The sequence below is a fragment of the Podarcis raffonei genome, chromosome 16, assembly GCF_027172205.1.
Source record: "Podarcis raffonei isolate rPodRaf1 chromosome 16, rPodRaf1.pri, whole genome shotgun sequence".
NCBI classification, from domain to species: domain Eukaryota; kingdom Metazoa; phylum Chordata; class Lepidosauria; order Squamata; family Lacertidae; genus Podarcis; species Podarcis raffonei.
In genome coordinates, this window is record NC_070617.1 from 38,721,461 (window position 1) to 38,740,939 (window position 19,479).

Sequence of the window (19,479 nt, forward strand, 5' to 3'; positions counted from 1 at the left end):
CCTTACCTTTCTGGAGCCATCTAGCAAGTGGGCCTTGATCAGTTCTAGAATATTCTTGTTCAAGCTCTGGAGTGCTGGAGAGCTCAAGAGGCTGTTCAAGTTCCCACAAGATCTTGCAAGAGCCACGTGTAAGCAAGGCTTGGAAGCTTCCCTGCTGGGAAAACCCTGCACAAAAGATCTTTTAAGCTTTCTGCTTTCCATGCATTTCCATACATTTAGTTTGTGTGATTTCAGCCGGCCAACCTTTAACCACATAGAACTGAAACCGCACGTGTTAAATGTTCATAAGTTACAATTGGACTGTTTTTCATTAAGCTGATAAAAGATTTACCTACAAAAGAAATTGCTCTGGTGCATAATTTTCATATTTTTTGGTAAGCCTTTTTTTCTCCTTTAATACATTTTATTTTTCTTCAGACCCCTGGCTAATTAGGAAAGAACATAAGAAAAATAAAGAAAAGAAAAAAAAGAAAAGCATAGACCCAGATTCCATTCAGAGTGCCTTACTAGCGTCTGGACTTGGATCCAAACGGCCCAGTTCTCTTTCTTCCACAGTAGTTACCTCCTCTACTACAAATACGTCTGGTATGTTGAATGTGCAGCTTCTGAATTGGCTTTTGAAGCCAGAATGCTCCTTCCAGCAAGGGAAACAACACTTTCACGTTTCTAAACACCACCATTCCTTTTTTTATATATATGCTGCAGCTAACAGTAATACGCATACCAGCTATGTAACAAGTCAGGATGCCGTTGAGAGAGCCCAGCAGATGAAAAAGGAGTTGCTTGATAAATTGGAAAAACTATCAGAAGATCTTCCTCCCAATACACTGGATGAACTTATAGATGAACTGGGTGGTCCTGAGAATGTGGCTGAGGTAGGTGCTGGAACTCAAGTAACTGTGTGGGAAGCAGACCTGTAGTTTGAGGTGTTATGGTGTGCAAACATAAGAGCAGGAATTGCTACAGAACATCCACATACCTTAACATGTTTAACATTAAATGCAATTAAATAAAGATTTGATAAACCAAAACATAATTTTGTAAAATAAAGCCTAGTGGTGTTCATTCCAGTGCCTTTGCATTAATTGGCCTAGAGTCAAACTACCTTCCACTAATAACAGGGGTAACAAACCTATTTTAGCCTGAGGATTACATTCCTTTCTGGGCAACTGTTGATGAGGACTGTCTTGTCCACCCGCCCTTTCTTTCACTCACTCTCTCTCTCTCTCTCATATCAACAACACGGATGGTGACATTGTCAGTAAACAAAGAAGGTATTGCCTTCAGTGATTAGAAGTCCAGAGTCTTGGATATCCTGAGCTTCAGGTGATGATGCTTCCAAGTGGAACTATCAGACGCTAATAGATAAGGAATTGAATGGAAGGCAAAAGTTATTGGGTAGAGAAGTAGACTTGGATGTCTTCAGCATGTAGGTGTTTTAGAAAGCCAGCACTACTGTCCTGACTTCCCTGCTCCCCCTCTTTTGTCAAATAGGAAAAACCAAACAGTTGCAAAAGCAACCTTTTGTTCATAGAGAAGTTATTAAACACAAGTTCTTCCGTGTCCCTTTAAAAATAACTCACTGGCTTCTGACCGGTCACTATTTCACCCCAAACCCACCAACCCCTCAGTTCTTACTTCCATTGGAGTGAGCCTTCAGGTGTTATCAGGACACATGAGAATAAGGAAACCAGAATTTATCTTAACCTAAACGTTTGTTAGGGCGAGTCAGGCTTTGGACACAAACTCTGCTAGAAATGGGCAGCATGTTTAATCATACAAGCTTTCTCTTGAGTGCATGTGAAATTGCTTGGAAGTATTTAATGGATTCCTAAAAGCACTATTTAGCATGCTAAAACAGGTCATTCTTCCCAAGATGACAGGTCGCAAAGGGAGAGTCGTGAGTAATGATGATGGCAGCATCTCTTACGAGTCCAGGTCTGAGCTAGATGTTCCTGTTGAAATCCTAAACATCACAGAGAAGCAAAGATTCATGGATGGAGATAAGGTAACCATTTTCATTACTCTACATCAGTTCTCAAGGAAAGATTCATATAAAATAGATGGACAGATGTCAGGGAATTCTTGGCAGTATTTTGGTTGGGTCTGCACTAAGAGACAGCCAAAATGGTCCCTGTCCTCTTCAGCAGCCTCAGCTTTTGTAGCTGGAGTCAGTCATGGTCTTGCCCTCCCAGGACAGGTGGAAAAGGCTTGCAGGTCTTCCAGGACTCAAAGCCAAGATGGTCTCTAACAAACAAGAGCAGAACAGTAACAGGAAACCTCTGACTCCATTCTCGATAAAAGACTGTTAAAACAGTTACTTAAAACATTCAAAAGATTATTAAAGTTAATAGTAGCTAAAGAGGTAAAATAGAGATAAAACACATGTAACTTCTGTTTCTTTAAAGGTGACTTGGAGATCACTTCTGCATGCAAAGAATGTGATCTACCTTTTGAATTACAGTCTCTTCCTACCAGTTCAAACACATGTTCACATCCTGTCCATAGACATAGTAAAATTTTAAAATCCAACCTTTCTGCTCTTTCTCTCTTAAAGAATATTGCCATCATTTCTGAAGCAGCCAGCTCTGGTATTTCATTGCAAGCAGATCGACGAGCCAAGAACCAGAGGCGAAGGGTACATATGACTCTGGAGTTGCCGTGGAGTGCAGATAGGGCAATACAGCAGTTTGGTAAGCAGTTTTGTCTTGGCTTTACTTGAAAATGATGCTTCTTTGTCAGGCACTTAATGTTGAGTTTGTATCATTTGCAGTAAGAGAGGATTAGCAGAGTTGCCTATTTTTGCAATGCTGCTAAACAGATGTGTGTAGGCTCTCAAATTACATAGTGTTCTGATATGCAAACTAGAGTTCAGTCTATGCTAGGTTTTGCACAGTGCCAGAAGATAATGAAATCTGACAACCACATTGATTGGTACATAATGGTAGGAGTATTCGAACAGAGTTTTCTAGTTCTGTCTAGTTTGAGTAGTATTTCCATTGCCACAGAGACAAACTACTGAACACAATTCAATCTGTGTCTATGGAAGAAGTGATTTGCAAGGCAGTTAAGTATTCACTTCTAAAACAGTTTCCTTAAAAAGTAAAGTTTAAATTCTTGTTTCTTTACTTCGGGTATATCTGAGCCAAAATGTAGCTTCAAACACAAGCAAGTTGAATCTTCATAGTTCAATAAAAATTGTTTGTCTTCAAGAGTTAGTCTCCTACTAGCTCCAAGGATAGAGTGATTCAAATTTGCTTAGGCCTGGTGTTGCCCACTGCGCAGAGAGTGGTCTTTCTTTCTTTCAAGTCAATAGTATATCCGGACTATTTTTGGCAATGAACGTGGGGTTTGGACAAGTTCTGGTGTTTGTGGATTGTGTTCCCTTCTTGGTGGGGTCTTATCCCTCCAGTGTACATTTCCTAGGCCTGTTGTGCCTCATATGAACTGACTATGGGGTGTGGCACTCATCTTGCTTCAGGCCAGGGGAGCTGATGTTTGTCCACAGACAGCTTTCTGAGTCATGTGGCCAGCATGACTAAACCGCTTCTGGCGCTACAGTACACCATGGCAGAAGCCAGAGCGCATGGAAACGCCGTTTACCTTCCTGCCGCAGCAGTACCTGTTTACTACTTGCACTGGCATGCTTTCGAGCTGCTATGTTGGCAGGAGGTGGAACAGAGCAATGGGGGCTCACCCTGTAGCTCAGATTCAAACTGATGACCTTCCAATCAGCAAGTCCAAAAGGCTCAGTGGCTTAGACCACAGCATCACCCGTGCCTGTGGTTGTATATTGAAAGGAGGATGTGATAGCAGTTAGCAAGCTATTTGCTATTACTGATTTTCACAGGGGAGGCTTTTTTTCTTGGCAGGCCTGTGTGGCTGTTAAATTTTTAATTTTTTGATCCAGCTGCTCAATTTATTATATGTATTGTTGTTTTCATAGTGTTTTCTATTCTCCTGTTATACCCCACCCTGGTATTTTATGATGTGGCAGTAAAGAAATGTTTTTATAATCATAAAATAAACCTCTTATTAATTTGTGAGGAACCACAGAATTCCCTGGAAAACAGTTTGAGATGGTTAATTGAATCATTTGTTTATTTTATTGTTGTGAAGAACATGGCCTCCAAATATACCTCTGTTTTCCTATCCAATATTCTTGAGAATGGGTGGCTGATGCTGGGTGACTTGAGTGAACAAAACCTCTTTTTCTTCCTATCCAGGCCGAACGCACAGGTCCAACCAAGTGACCGCACCAGAATATGTCTTCCTAATATCTGAACTGGCTGGAGAACAAAGATTTGCGTCAATCGTTGCCAAACGCCTGGAGAGCTTGGTAAGCGGATTGTTGGGTGTAGCTTTGACTAGGAAATTCACTGCAAGCGAGCAGATTTTGATTAAAGACACAGAAACTTGAAAACACATTTCTCAATTATACCAGGTTCTGTTAAAGTTGAAAACAAAGCAGAAAACGTCTAAGATTCTGTGGTCTAGAGAGTGGCTCTCGTATCTCAAATTGTGTGGGGTAGGGGTTCATAGGGGGATTTAAGCAGTTCTCAATTTATGTTAATATGTTGGAGACTCAATACAAATCATTGGGTAGATGCAGGATGGGGAATGTGGCCCACCAGATGTTGCTGGACTATAACTCGCATCGTCTCCAATTGCTGGCTTTGCTGGGAGAAGCTGGTGGGAGATGGAGTCTAGCATCTTGAACAGGGCAACAGGTTTCCTATCCCCAGTACAGATTGTACTTTACTCTGCAGAATGAACAGGATCTGTCTTGTGGACATGATCAGGTGTTCAAAATGTACCTCTCATCAGTGAGAGGTAGATGATGAAGGGCTCTGTGTGGGAGACAGGGTAGAAAAGATCCCCCAGGGTGGGAGTTTGGGGGAAGAAACAGAAGTTCCCAGGTGGGAGCTGGGAAGGTCTACCTTTTTGTATATGGTTAAAGGACATGATACAGTTGTGATAGAGGGCTTTTATATCTCCCCTTGCCGTTTTATTTTTATTTTCTCTTATTTTGGCTTTTCTGTATCTTTTTCTTTTTTTGATTAGTTTGGCTTTTATTGTATCTTATGTTGAAAACTTTCAGTAAAAATATTTAACGAGAAAACAACAACCCATCTTTATTGGCTATGGTCGTACAGGTCACTATCTGATGAGCCTTACTCTCTGACAAACTTTTGGCTTCTTATGCCAACTTTTTGTAATATCTTCCATGCTCCTGGATGATTAAATTCTTAATCAAGTGGGCAAAATGTACCTCTCATCGAACAAAATTGCACTACGTTTGTTAGAAGAAGAGTTTGGATTTGATATCCCGCCTTTCACTCCCCTTCAGGAGTCTCAAAGCGGCTAACAATCTCCTTCCCCTTCCTCCCCCACAACAAACACTCTGTGAGGTGAGTGGGGCTGAGAGACTTCAAAGAAGTGTGACTGGCCCAAGGTCACCCAGCAGCTGCATGTGGAGGAGCGGAGACGCGAACCTGGTTCCCCAGATTACAGGACTACTGCTCTTAACCACTACACCACACCTTTGCTGAGGCACAAGCAAATTGGGTTGGATCCAGAAATAAGCATATCAAAGGGGGCTGGTGGAAACAGAATTTTCCACCCCCTCCTCAAGACTCAGCTTCCATGAGTGAGAGTTCTGCTGGAAGAAGGCACCTCTATCTAATTTTGAGAGTTCTCTTTGTCTCCTGCACTGCAGTCCTCTCCAGTCAACAGGTCCTGACCCTCAGAGAGGAAGGGTTGGAGACTGCAAGAGGGAGGAGGGAGTGGGAAAGTCCATTTCCACCAGCCCCTTCATTGTGCTTATCTCTGGATCCAGGCTGTTGGCTTCAGATGATAGGCATTCTTCAGCGGATAACTGAAATAATGGTGAATAAAGATATGTTAAGCATTTAGGAGATGATATATTATAAAAACAAATTATTGTCTCTTGATAGGGAGCTCTCACTCATGGCGACCGAAGAGCAACAGAAACAAGAGACCTCAGCAGGTTCAACTTCGACAACAAGGTAAGCGAGACACCTTTTGAATAAAGCAAGCCCTATCTTGCCTTGACACTTAAAAAACAATAGGCTGTTATTTTTGGGGGGTTGTTTCTTTGCATCATTATCCTTTCCCCTTTTGGGGTTATAGACTCTGGAACTTCCCCAGCCATCCTGGGCAGCTTACAGCACATATAAAAACATAGTAAAACATCAAACATTAAAAACTGCCTGTATAAATTGGCCAGATTTTGGATGTGAAAGGCAAGTGTCCTAACTTTCCAGGGGACAAACATAATACTTTTAAAAGAAGGATGTTTGTGTTTTATGGTGGCTACAATAGTTTCCCCCCACTCTCATTAACAGTATGGCCGAAATGCATTGGAAATAGTGATGAAGTCCATTGTGAACTTAGACTCGCCGTTGGTGTCTCCACCTGCTGACTATCCAGGAGAATTCTTTAAAGGTATGTGAATTTTTTGAAAAAATACTGCAGTGATAATCACGTTTATCAGTGAAGGGAAACAATTTCATAGAATGAATTAAAATTATGTACTCTAATTGTTTGGTGAGACTATATGTACCTTTTCCTAACAACTAAATTCAACAGTTCCTTTTGAAATTGCATGATCTGTTTTCAGAACTCGGATCTGAGAGTACAAATGGTTTGGGTTAATTATGGCATTCCAGCTATGGAATCGTTGGGCCTTTGGGTAGTAGATAGCAGCACCTGTTTGTACTGCCATATGACCTCTCTTGCACATTGAATCAGTTGTGTTAGTTTTTAGGGGAGGGAAACCATCAAAGGTTTGGTTACATTTCACAAATACTGATGGTACTTAAATTACCTTAGTAAACTAGTAAACAGCAAGAATGGAACCCATGACAGCTTCCTTTTGTTCTTCCTAGATGTCCGTCAGGGTTTAATAGGTGTGGGCCTAATAAATGTAGAAGACCGGTCTGGAATTCTAACGCTTGACAAAGGTACTTGCTCCTTTTTAATGTCTATGTAACTGACTTTTTTAAAAAAAAAATCTGTAATGGCCTTCTAAGTCAACAGCAAAATTTGAAAGGGTTGTTTTCTGTGAGTAGACCCATTGAAATTAATACATGAGTAACTTTGGTCCATTAATTTCAGTGGGTCTACCCTAAGCAGAAGGGACGCGGGTGGCGCTGTGGGTAAAACCTCAGCGCCTAGGACTTGCCGATCGCATGGTCGGCGGTTCGAATCCCTGCAGCGGGGTGCGCTCCCGTCATTTGGTCCCAGCGCCTGCCAACCTAGCAGTTCGAAAGCACCCCTGGGTGCAAGTAGATAAATAGGGACCGCTTACCAGCGGGAAGGTAAATGGCGTTCTGTGTGCTGCGCTGGCTCGCCAGATGCAGCTTGTCACGCTGGCCACGTGACCCGGAAGTGTCTGCGGACAGCGCTGGCTCCCAGCCTATAGAGTGAGATGAGCGCACAACCCTAGAGTCTGGCAAGACTGGCCCATACGGGCAGGGGTACCTTTACCTTTACCTTTACCCTAAGCAGAACTTGGCTGGATACAGGCCGAAGTCTTCAAGTGTGAATATACAAAGCAAAGCTACGGTTTCAGATCACACAGTGATCTGAAATTGGTAGTGTGCTTTTGAAGTCCTTTATGGCTCTAAAGACAGAAGCCAGCCTGTCTCTTTCCCTCTGCCTCACTGACCTAATACAGAAGGGGGCTTGGGAGGGGGAGAAGAACAACTTAATGCAGCTTTTATGGTTAGATTTGAGGTTGGTGGGGTGGGAAGAAACTGCTTAGACAGAGTTCAGGAAGAGTGTGTACCTCATACAGTTGACTATATCCCTGCTCATAAAATAATCTAGAATGCCTAGTATAACTAAGGAAGAAATACTACAGAGTGCAGATAACTTACTGAGCTAGAAAGGTGGGCAGCTGGTGCCTACACAAGGGGGTTATAGGAATACGTCAGCTATGTCCTCCATCTGCATCTACATAATGCAGTTGGTAACCTTGTGATGAGCCATGAGACAGTGGAGTAGGTGCCAGACAGATCTGCCTCATCAGAGAATTGGAGAATACCCATAATGTATTCTGTATGTCTCTAAACTTTAAGGGAGATTGTTTTGTGATTTGTCTTATAGTTAACCAATCCATTTATGTAGGCTCTTGGTTGCATTCATTGTGGGTGGATGACTTGCATTTAGAGAGGGTGGGGCTGTGTGTACTGTGTGCTTCAAAAAATAAATTATTTTCCAAGACAGCTAACTTCATCAACTAGTTTTAATTATACAAATTGAGGAGATTTGTATTCCATCATTTCTCCTGTTGTGCACAATTCTGGTTTTACTAGCAGAGGTGCTTGTAGATAAAGTTGAGCCAAAGAGCTATGGAGAATGCTGCCGTGCTCCCCGCAGCTACGGGAAATGTTGAAAACAGGAGCTGGATTTGGTACCCAATACAACACACTGCAGGTGTTTTGTGCTTCTGTGGAATTGTGGCATGACCCTGCAAAGAATTGGCCAGTGGAGACTCCTCCTTGTTCTTGTGGCCCTCCAGATGTTGCCATACTATGACTCCCATCGTCTTTGACTGTTGACCATTCTGGCTATGACTGATGGGAGCTGGGAGTCCCAAAAACATCCATAAGGCCATAGGTTCCTGCCTTCTGTTTAGACTGCCAGGATAGTGCTTTTCCACTGATAAAACAAAGATGAAATAAAATGCTGTGTTTCTCCCCCCCATCCCCCAAAATAATCTGGCTTAAAGTGCTTCATCTCCTCTTGTTCTAGATTACAACAATATAGGGAAATTTCTAAACCGGATTCTGGGTATGGAAGTGCATCAGCAGAATGCTTTATTCCAGTATTTCTCAGACACGTTAAATGCAGTAATACAGAATGCTAAAAAGAATGGAAGATATGACATGGGCATTTTAGGTAAGAGCATGAGTTCGTTTGCACAACCTGCTATGCCAGGCTTTTTTCAGAGCCCACGTTCTTCCACTGCCAGTAATAGAGGCAGATGGAAACCAGACACCACCTCTTTCAGCGTCTGAGATGGTGCCTTGAACGGATAGGAAGTGCTCCATGGTAGCAGCAAGAGCCAAACAACTGAAGCTCTTCAGACCTGCTTCCTTGATTAGTCCCCCATTTGAGCTCTCTTTCTGCCATTCCGGCATCGCATGCATAGTCACTGTTTCTTGTGCTGTTCTGTAATGCTTACTGAGGAGTGCAGTGCCCCAGATGCCTGGCACTCTCTTGTAATTCTTGTGATGGCAAAGCTTGAGTAATGCTGCTTTTATGTGCTGTGCTGCCTTATTTTCTTCAGAAATGGCTCAGAGAGTGATATGCTGCCTCAGTAGAGGAGGCTGTTCAGAGACTGGTGATTCCTCCACACAGGAATCATTGCAGACTTTTGTTCTTCTCTATGTCCTGTACTCATATGTACCTTGTGACTCTCTTTCTTGCAGATCTGGGTTCAGGAGATGAGAAAGTGAGGAAGGCAGATGCTAAAAAATTCCTCACACCAGGATATTCTACCTCAGGACATGTTGAATTGTATACTGTAAGTTTCTTGGTTAATTGTTCACCTTTGCATGAGCCACTGACATTTTTTGTTGACTCTTAAATGGTAAAACTTCCTGCTAAGTACCCTTTGACTTTTAATGTATTTTCTAGATAAGCGTGGAGAGAGGGATGTCTTGGGAAGAAGCAACTAAGATTTGGGCTGAACAGACTGGACCAGAAGATGGATTTTACTTATCACTTCAGGTGAGATTGTTCTCTGCAGACTTCCACCCAAAAGCATGTTAACTTCATTGGACATTAGTATATCTTGTGTGGAATAAAAATGAAAAAGAAAGGTAAAAAAAGGAGCGGGTTGATGATGTGGTCTAAACCACTGAGCCTCTTGGGCTTGACGATCGGAAGGTCGGCGGTTCAAAATCCCTGCAACTGGGTGAGCTCCCATTACTCTGTCCCAGCTTCTGCCAGCCTAGCAGTTCAAAAGCACACTAGTGCAAGTAGATAAATGGGTACCACTGCGACGGGAAGGTAAACACCGTTTCTGTGCGCTCTGGCTTCCATCACGGTGTTCCATTGTGCCAGAAGCAGTTTAGTCCTGCTGGCCACATGACCCAGAAAGCTGTCTATGGACAAACACCGGCTCCCTTGGCCTGAAAGCGAGATGAGTGCCGCAACCCCATATTCACCTTTGACTGGACTTAACCTTCCAGGAGTCCTTTACCTTTTACCTTCTTAAAAACCCAATAATTTCTTAATGTAATAAAGAAATAATACTTGACATTTATGCAGTGTATCTTTAAGCATTTGAAGCACTGTGTAGTCAGCATTTCAGGTGGGAGCCTGAGATTGAGAGTATGGTGGCAAAAGATGGATTTTCCCGGAATAGCAGCCCCTTCAGACCAGGTCTGGGAGCAGAGCTGAGGTTTGGGTCAGAAGGACAGAACTACTCTTGCATGTGCCATAAAGCTGCCTCCTTGAAATTTTTGTTGCCTCCTTAACTTCATCCAACAGTTTCTTTTTCTTCTTCTGGGGAGTGTAGTGTGATTTATTGACTGCTACTACAACGTGTGTGTAAACAAGCCACCAACTCTGCTTCTGTATAAAACCAATTCTGTTTTGCGGTTAGGGATGTGTTTCGCCATCGATAGGACTCTTTTCTTTTCTTTTCTTTTCTTTTCTTTTCTTTTTTCCTTTTTAATTTTTTTTATTTATACTTTTCAAGTTTATACATTTCACTAATTTTACAATTGTTTTAACATTTCAAAACTTGACTTCCTTGCCCCTTTCTGCGGTTCCTTAAATTTATTTTTAATATTTTCTGCGTATCCAAATTAACCTAATTTGCTCATTTATTCATCGTCTTTAAATATATACTCTTATTGTAATGGGAATTGGGGTTGCTTATGCGTAAAACTCCAAACTGCTCCAAGCGGGTTGTGTAGCTAAACCTTTCCCTAGTTTGACAGCCCCTTACAACGCGACTGTCTCAATCACTGGCAGAATCCGTCAGTGGGCGTTTCCTGAACTTCTTCCAACATAAAAATTCCTTGACAGCCAGTCTCCGCCTAGCTTCTCTGCACGGAAGCCTTCTGCGCAGAGTAGGCGTGCCCAGCGGAGGTCCTGCGCTCTCCCCACTGATCTCACTGGAAGAGTCTCGGAGCCTTCCCTCCGAAGTACTCTCAGCCTCCCCTTTCTTCCTGGTGTCCCCTTGGTTTCCTTCCCCAGCGGAAGCTCTCTCTCTCTCCTTGCTAGTTCCCTCCCCTGCATCATTGGAGCGACTTCCCTCTCCGCTAATCTCTGATGTCAGTTCCCTGACACTTATGAAACCAGGTTATTACAATACTCCTGCCAATGTTTTTATCTGTTTACAATTTATCTATAAATATTCAATAAACCATTTCCATTTTTTTAATAAAAAGTTTGTTATCTTGATTTCTTATTCTTCTGGTAAGTTTTGCTTCAACCAACACATTCTAAACCTGGTCTGTCTTTAAATAAATGTTAAATCCTGACAGCATCTTAAGTAATGCATACTGCATTTTCACAGTATCCCCCTCTCTTTTTTTTCTCTTCCAGATACGAAACAATAAGAAAACTGCCATCCTGGTGAAAGAAGTGAATCCCAAAAAGAAGCTTTTTCTAGTATATAGACCAAATACCGGAAAACAATTGAAATTGGAGACGTATGCAGAAATAAAGAAAAAATATAAAAAGGTTACTTGCTTTTTAAAAACAAATTTAACTATAACATGTGGAAAACATTAAAATACCACATATGTATTAAACCTATAATCTTGCGGAAGGGAGAAGTATGCATGAATATCATGCATGAATACCCTTAATATGCATCCATTACATTAAAAATACACAGATCCTAGATGTAAAGAGTAGTTTATTCACATGACCCATAATTTGTGCACATACCCCACCCCTGCTGCTTGCCTCTTCTCACCTGGGCTGCCCTCTCACACACCCATCTTATTTACTTCCTACACAAGTAAAGCATGCCTAGGATTGCAGCCATAGTCAAATGAGATGACCTTGTGGAAATACTTGGGTGCTGAATAGTTGGTATTACAACTAAATTAGGCATAATGACAAACCATAATTTTGGTGTTAAATAGCCCCATTCTGCGGGGCCTTCTGTTCACATGTAGTATCCTCCCCCCCTCCCCCCCCCCCGGCAAAATAAAAATAAAAATGATTCTTGTTCCAAATCAGAGTTGGCCAGTTCTTCCAAACCATAGATCACACCTTCAGACAACTGTTGAGCTATGGTATTCTATTAGTAAGGACTGGGGGCTGCATGGGCAGGAAGAGCATGTGAGCCTGAGGTGCCCTGGGATTCTTCTCAACCATGTAACATGAAAGCATGGTTTGGTCATGCATCTGAATGGGACCTGTAAAGTTACTCTTAAGTTTGGAAATCAAGAAGCCAAATCTGGCTGTAATAAATATGTAATATCTAATTTATTTCATTTTCAGGTTCCTTCTGACGATGCTGTGGCCCACTGGCTAGAGCAGTACACGTCATCAGCAGACACTTGCACCCATGCTTACTGGTGAGTTCTTGAAATGCTGCGGTACAAAATGCCTAGTGTGGTGTGCTGGGCTTTTCAAAATGCGTCTGAGAAAAGAAACTTTGCATGGGAGCATATTTAGTGAAAGCTTCACCAAAGCATTGCATTGGCAGCTTTTCCACAAGAAATACTGAGCCTGAGATTTGTGCTAGTTCTAACTAGGCTTGAGTAACCTTCTTTGTTCAGAACTAACTTTATCCTCTATTCTTGTCTGACTTGCGTGCTTGAGCAGCTCATCCTAGTCTATTGCGTGGCTACAATTTGTTATGTAAAATCAAAGTGTTATTCAGAAAATATTGTGGGACATCAGTATCCTTGTGTGTTGCTTTTCATTAAAAATTGTGTATGTGTTAAAGAAAAGGATTAAGTATTCCTCCTTCCCTTCCTCTTTCAGGAGAGGCAACTGCAAAAAAGCAGGCCTGGGCCTGGTTTGTGAAGTTGGCCTGCGCTGTCGGACGTACTATGTCCTGTGTGGTTCAGTCCTAAGTGTCTGGACAAAGGTAGAAGGAGTTCTAGCCTCAGTAAGCGGTACAAATGTTAAAATGCAGATCGTTCGGCTACGGACGGAGGATGGACAGAGGATTGTAGGCAAGTCTGATAATTTGTCGTTACCTTTTGGTCCATGTGGCAGTCTAACTCCTGAAGTCTCTCTAACCTTAAAAAGCATACAACTAGTTTTGTGTATTGTTGGTTTCTTGGAACAGAAGTTTCATTTTGCATTTTATTTTACTTTTCCCTCCAAGGATACATTATTGAATCTGCAGCATGTTTCTTTAGTGTCTTACATTGAGGAGCAAAGGGCCTGCATTTCATAGCCCAAGCACAAGTAGGCCCAAAAAGACTGATGAGAGCATTTTCAGGATATTGCCAGAGAGAACAGCTGGCCGTGAATTACAAGAAAATCAAAGCCATGGTTTTCTCAAGAAACTATAGGGCCCATAGATAGCGCATGGACAATTTTCAAAGTTTTCAAATATCTTGGCCTTATTTCCCAGTCTACGGGGTCATGGGGAGCACACCAGAAATGCAAAATTCTGACACGCATTTTCTACACAAAAGGTGGTAAACCTGTACCATCAGTCCTGGAAGTCTTCCAGACCTAAACCACTAGCACAGTTGTTATATGGGGCTCAGATTTGGATAGGCACTCACCTTGGATCTATGGAAGCTGTCCAATCAAAGTTCGTAAGGCAAATTATCTGTGTACCACTGAGTCCCAAACGCATCATTGCGCCTAGAGACTAATCTTCCCTCAGTAGAATTACGGATCTGGCGTAGGACACTTAACTATTGGCTTCGCCTAAACTTAAATCTCCCTGGTCTAATATCCCTAGTGCTGCAAGATTGTCACAGGAGCGCCTGGACTAAAATTGTCTATCAAATACTTCACTCTTGTGGTTTATCACAACAGCTATTCAACTTTGGGTTTTAGTAAAGCAAACAGTCTAATTTGTCATCCCCTAAATGATATTGAGCGTCAGAAAAACTTGGCCACAATAAGGAAATTTTGTCCATGGTATGACTTATTTTCCACCGTCCCATTTTGACTCTCTGGCACCCTCTCTGCATAACCTAGCAATTCTAAAATGTAGACATGCTTTGACTCTCACTTCCGCACAAAAAACACTTACGTCCCTGTGGAGATGGCAGTACCGAATTGGTGGAGCATGCCCTTCTGGCTTGCACTCTTTATAAAGACTTGAGGAATGAGGTTATCACCCCTCTTTTATTGTCCATTCCGGGTCGCCTAACCACTGCCACAGTGACCTTTCTCTTGGCAGATCAAGTTGAGCAGGTGTTTGACAGCAAAGGTTGCAAGGTTTTTAGCTGGGGCAGTTAGAATAAGATCCACTATTTGACTATTGATTCAAAACCCTAAAATGTATTTTATATAATTTACTTTTTATTTCTATTCTTTGTATATTGTATTGTTGTTTTATTGCTATGGCCAATGGCATACGTAAATAAAGATTCATTCATTCATCGTTGAAAAGGTGGAGGGATGGGTGTACTGGGCTCACCACAAGCCCTTGATCATGCTTAAAGTAACCTTTTCTAATCAGGCCTCTGTCCCCTAAATGAGGTTAAAAAGGGAGGAGGAGTGGTCAGACGGCATTTCTTGTGGCCAGATTCTACTTAAAGAAGGACAATATCCCAGATGCACGGAGAACTTACCTGTTTCCTTAATATCTATGGTAGCAGCTAGTATCCCTGTGTGTGCAGTATATGGGATTGGACATCAATAGCCACCATAAATCCACAAAGCTGGTGATTGTCCTCAGAGTAAAAGATTTAAGTGGTCAGTTAATTGAGGACCACTCACTGCCTTGGAGTCAAGAAGGATACTGTAGGTTGCTTACAAGTAGCATGAATGTCTGTGAAATAAGACCCAATCTTTTCTGTTGCAGGCTTGATCATTCCCGCAAATTGTGTGTCTCCCCTTGTAAACCTGCTTTCGACATCAGACCAGTCACAACAGCTTGCAGTGCAACAGCAACAAATTTGGCAGCAGCATCACCCACAGAGCATTACCAACTTCAACAATGCATAAGAAAAGAGAGTCTTTGGTATTTGGCTGTACAAGCGTATCATTGCATTTTTAAAAAATATCAGGGACAGATTCCAAAGAAATAACTTTCAGTTCCATCATGCTCTCTTAGAACTGTGCAGAAGTGGAGAGACACCTGAAGGGTGGTCAAACTGAAAGCCAAACATTGTTTCACAGTGGTCCATGTGTCCTTTTTTTACCCCCCCCCCCAAATGCTCTTTATAGAGCTGCTTCTTTTTACAAAAAATGTTTGTCCTACTTAAGCTACAAACCATGACTTTTTGTTTTTGAAGAGGCTTGAAAATTCCCAACCAACCTATCCATTCACCTTGTCATACAGTGCTCAGGGTTTAATGCAGTACATCGGTGCCATTGCTGCGGGAGAGGTCCTCAGATGCATGTATTTTGAGTTCATATTGTAGAGATGATATATATAATTGTGGCAACACAGGTCTCAATAAAAAAGTACATTTATTTAAAAAGCAGCATGAAAATTTAAAAGTTTGCAAACCACACATTCAAGTTTGTTCCCCATTTTTGTTTGGGCTGTGCATGTCTTTGGATTAGGCATGAGCAGGATCTCCTACACAAAAAGTCAACGTGGAAAAGGAAGAGAGAGACAATCTCAGTACAGCATTGAGGATTGCATTTTAAGAAAAAGGCCCAGCAAATGCATTTTCTGGCTTTCTTCTAGAGGTTATATATTTGAATCTGCAACATGTTTGTGTGCGTATGTGATGAAAACATCTTAAATTTTTAAAGTTCCTTTTTTTAAATGTGTTAATGGTGTTCCTAATTGTGTGCTGCAAGAATGGCTTTAAAAAAGCCTGATTTATTTTCTTTTTTCTTTCCTTCTCAAATTTTTCTTTTATCCAGTGAGGTTTTTAGGAAACACAAGTGCAAATTTACTTCCATTTCACATTACAGCCCTTTTAAAAAAAGTTTTCGTTTTTTGTTACTCAATACTTGAGCTGTAAATGAGACATGGGGGGGAGGGGGGCAGCGGCACATGAGGGTCCGATGTGTATGCTGGGTTGATTTTTTTCCCCCCGTTGCCCCGTAACTTGAATACTTTTGTTTATGTTGTAAGACATTGTAGAGTTTATCCTGGAGCTGTTTAAAATTGTAAATGTACAAAATGTGAATAGTCACTTATCTAAAAAATATGGGTAAGTTTTGTTTTGCCTATAATAGTAGATGTTTATAAAGAAAGTGAAGGACAATGTTTGTCATTTTTCTTCTTGCTTGCACAGGTTGCACTATTGAAAATTTGAGATTGTATAAACCTGTCCACAGAACTGCAAGATACCAAAATCTTGTAGGTGTCAAATAAATAAAAAAGCTATTGTTCTAACAAGCAATGAGTCCTGTGCTTTTCATCAGTCTGTCACAATTCTCAGAACATTTTAATGATTGAGTCATGGGTTAAGTTCACACCAGAAGGAAGCAGGTGGCGCTGTGGTCTAAACCACTGAGCCTCTTGGGTTTGCCAATCGACTGTCTCGATCAGCGGTTCAAATTGTGTGACCTGCCCCAGTTCCTGCCAATCTAGCCGTTCAAAAGCATACCAGTGCGAGTAGATAAACAGGTACTGTGGCAGCGGGAAGGTTTCCGTGCACTTTGGCTTCTGTCACAGTGTTCCTTTCTGCTAGAAGTGGTTCAGCCGCATGACCCAGAAACCTGTCTGCAGACAAACACTGGCTCCCTCGGCCTGAAGCAAGATGAGCACCACACCCCATGGTCGCCTTTGACTGGACTTAACCATCCAGGGGTCCTTTACCATTTTTTTTAACCTAAGTTCACACCACTAACTCCCAAACACTGCCTGGATTCATGAGCATGTCTCAATTACTCAGGATTAAACAACTGAAGGCACTTGTGAACCCATGCAAAGGGGAAGGTGGCCAGCTTGTCTCTGATTTACCACAGTACTTGCCTCTTTTCCATTAACCTGCATCAGGTGTGGTTGAATCAACCATTCTCAGCACAGCGGCATTTAAAAAAGGTAAAGGGACCCCTGGACGGTTAAGTCCAGTCAAAGGCAAATATGGGATTGCGGCGCTCATCTCGTTTTCAGGCTGAGGGAGCTGGTGTTTGTCCACAGACAGCTTTCCGGGTCATGTGGCCAGCAAGACTAAACCACTTCTGGTGCAACGGGACACCGTGACGGAAGCCAGAGTGCACAGAAATGGTGTTTACCTTCCCGCCGGAGTGGTACCTATTTATCTACTTGCACAAGTGTGCTTTCGAACTGCTAGGTTGGCAGAAGCTGGGACAGAGCAGCGGGAGCACACCCCGTCGCGGGGATTCGAACCACCAACCTTCCGATCGGCAAGGCTCAGTGTTTTAGACCACAGCACCACCCGCGTCCCTTTACAGCTGAATTAGCCACGCTCTGGAGTCCCTGCTCTGGGCTTGCCTCATAACAACCAGGAGGTATGTTCAAATCAGTGGTGACTCCAGTAGAAGTGGTGGGATCATCTAAGGAAGGTTCTAATTCCGAAAAGTAAATCTTGTTTTGGTGGGAGTGAAATTAGTCTCAGTTTTTTCCTCAAAGTGTGTGCCTTCACCTACTGAATTTGAGAAATGCTTGTTCACTTGTTCAATTTATATCCTACCCTTGGTTCCTAGAGTGATTTACACAAACTTAAATAAGACTAAGGGGACGCGGGTTGTGCTGTGGGTTAAACCACAGAGCCTAGGACTTGCCGATCAGAAGGTCGGCGGTTCGAATCCCCACAACGGGGTGAGCTCCCATTCCTCTGTCCCTGCTCCTGCCAACCTAGCAGTTCAAAAACACATCAAAGTGCAAGTAGATAAATAGGTACCGCTCTGTCGGGAAGGTAAACGGCGTTTCCGTGCGCTGCTCTGGTTCGCCAGAAGTGGCTTAGTCATGCTGGCCACATGACTCAGAAGCTGTACGCCCGGCTCCCTTGGCCATTAAAGCGAGATGAGCACCACAACCCCAAAGTTGGCCACAACTGGACCTAATGGTCAGGGGTCCCTTAACCTTTACCTTAAATAAAACCAAAGTTACATGGTCAAAAAGGATGTTGGCTTTTGTTACGGCTATAAAGCACAGATGGGGGACTTCTGGCCCTCCAGATGTTGAACTACAATTCCCATGATCCCTGACAATTGATCATTTTGCTTGGGGGTGAGATGAAGGTTCAAACCCAGCTGTAAAGTTTTGCTCCCTCCCATTTGTTTATTAGCAATCTCCTCCTTTTAATGGATCTACTTGTGCTTTGCCAGAAGGTGCCGCTGAAGCCCTGAGAAGCTGGGCAAAGGCTACTGCAAAAGCTAGCAAGGCACAACAAATACATTGGACTGCTTTACACGGACAAAAGCAGAGGACCTATTCCAGTTCAGATACTGCTTTCATGAAACAAGTCTGCATTCTGGTTCTGAATTGAGGCTGCAGAGGCTGTTCCAATGTACCTCGTCCTGGAATTTGGTGTGTTTATGCAACCTTAGCTCTTTGCTCAACCCTTCTTGAATTCTGGGGAACTTCACAAGATGGTGGGATGAGAGAGGAAAATCCAAACAGAATTTAACAGGGGCATATGCTGTCAAGGATCAGCGTCTAGGATGGAGATACTTCTCGGGTAGGAAATGTGGCCAGACTCCCAGCTCATGAGTCCCAGCTGGGTTCTGCAAGCGCCTTCTCTGTGGTAGCCCTGGTTTGGAACCTTCTCCCCAGGAGGTTCATTCAGCTGCTTGTCCTGTTGTCTTGGCGATAGCTGAAAATTACTTTTTTTGTGGGGAGGGCTTTGTTTCATAGTCTTTTGCTGCTTTTCCTGGTTTGCTGTGTTGATTCTTCTGGTTTAATGTAAAACGATTCATTTGCCTGTTTTAGTGTAGGTTTTAGTTTCAGTCTGTTCAACTGCTATAACGTTTTACAAAGAGCAACATGCGTGTATTTTAAAATATACTCCGCTGTCTAAAATTTAATTTAAGCTTACTTGGACAGTGTTTTGAGTGAAAGGGGAATAGAAATGTAAGATTCCAAGTTAAAATAAAGTCTTTGTTACCACATAGCAAGAGATCAGGTAACTGTGCCTTGGAATAAATTCCCAAATGGGTTGTCGCTATCTTGAAATGTGCAACCCTTAAAAGGAGGGGATGAGAGTGGCAGCGGCATAGAAGCAGACCTGTGTGCTCTTCCCCTGCCCCCCCCCCCCGATTTTCTATTCATTGAGTTGTCTGTCCACTCAGCTGGTGTCTAAATTTATTTAGTGTCTAGAGTAGACAGGACTTTGTCAACATGGCGCTCTCATATGTTTTGGACTCCCACTCCCATCAAGTATCATACCTTCAGGTGAAAATAAGGAC

At 42.5% G+C, this 19,479-nt stretch overlaps 1 protein-coding gene and 1 long non-coding RNA gene across 3 annotated transcripts in view; one reads left to right on the forward strand and one right to left on the reverse strand.

The window, feature by feature from the left end:
* SBNO1 (strawberry notch homolog 1) overlaps positions 1-16,501 on the forward strand; it is a 39,566-nt gene extending 23,065 nt beyond the window's left edge. For both annotated transcript variants that reach the window (XM_053368506.1, XM_053368507.1), the window contains 15 exons: positions 418-585; positions 706-875; positions 1,877-2,008; positions 2,558-2,693; positions 4,227-4,339; positions 5,958-6,029; positions 6,369-6,468; positions 6,912-6,986; positions 8,782-8,928; positions 9,462-9,556; positions 9,670-9,762; positions 11,593-11,730; positions 12,502-12,578; positions 12,991-13,184; positions 15,005-16,501. In XM_053368506.1, the coding sequence (XP_053224481.1) occupies positions 418-585; positions 706-875; positions 1,877-2,008; positions 2,558-2,693; positions 4,227-4,339; positions 5,958-6,029; positions 6,369-6,468; positions 6,912-6,986; positions 8,782-8,928; positions 9,462-9,556; positions 9,670-9,762; positions 11,593-11,730; positions 12,502-12,578; positions 12,991-13,184; positions 15,005-15,147 (1,853 nt within the window). In that variant the 3' untranslated portion in view covers positions 15,148-16,501. The remainder of the gene's footprint in view (positions 1-417; positions 586-705; positions 876-1,876; positions 2,009-2,557; positions 2,694-4,226; positions 4,340-5,957; positions 6,030-6,368; positions 6,469-6,911; positions 6,987-8,781; positions 8,929-9,461; positions 9,557-9,669; positions 9,763-11,592; positions 11,731-12,501; positions 12,579-12,990; positions 13,185-15,004) is intronic.
* Positions 15,980-18,789, reverse strand: LOC128403607 (uncharacterized). Its single transcript, XR_008327980.1, has 2 exons — positions 18,161-18,789; positions 15,980-17,790 (listed from the first exon to the last, which is right to left on the reverse strand). It is a non-coding gene; the product is annotated as an uncharacterized LOC128403607 (long non-coding RNA).
* Positions 18,790-19,479: the final 690 nt, after the last annotated feature.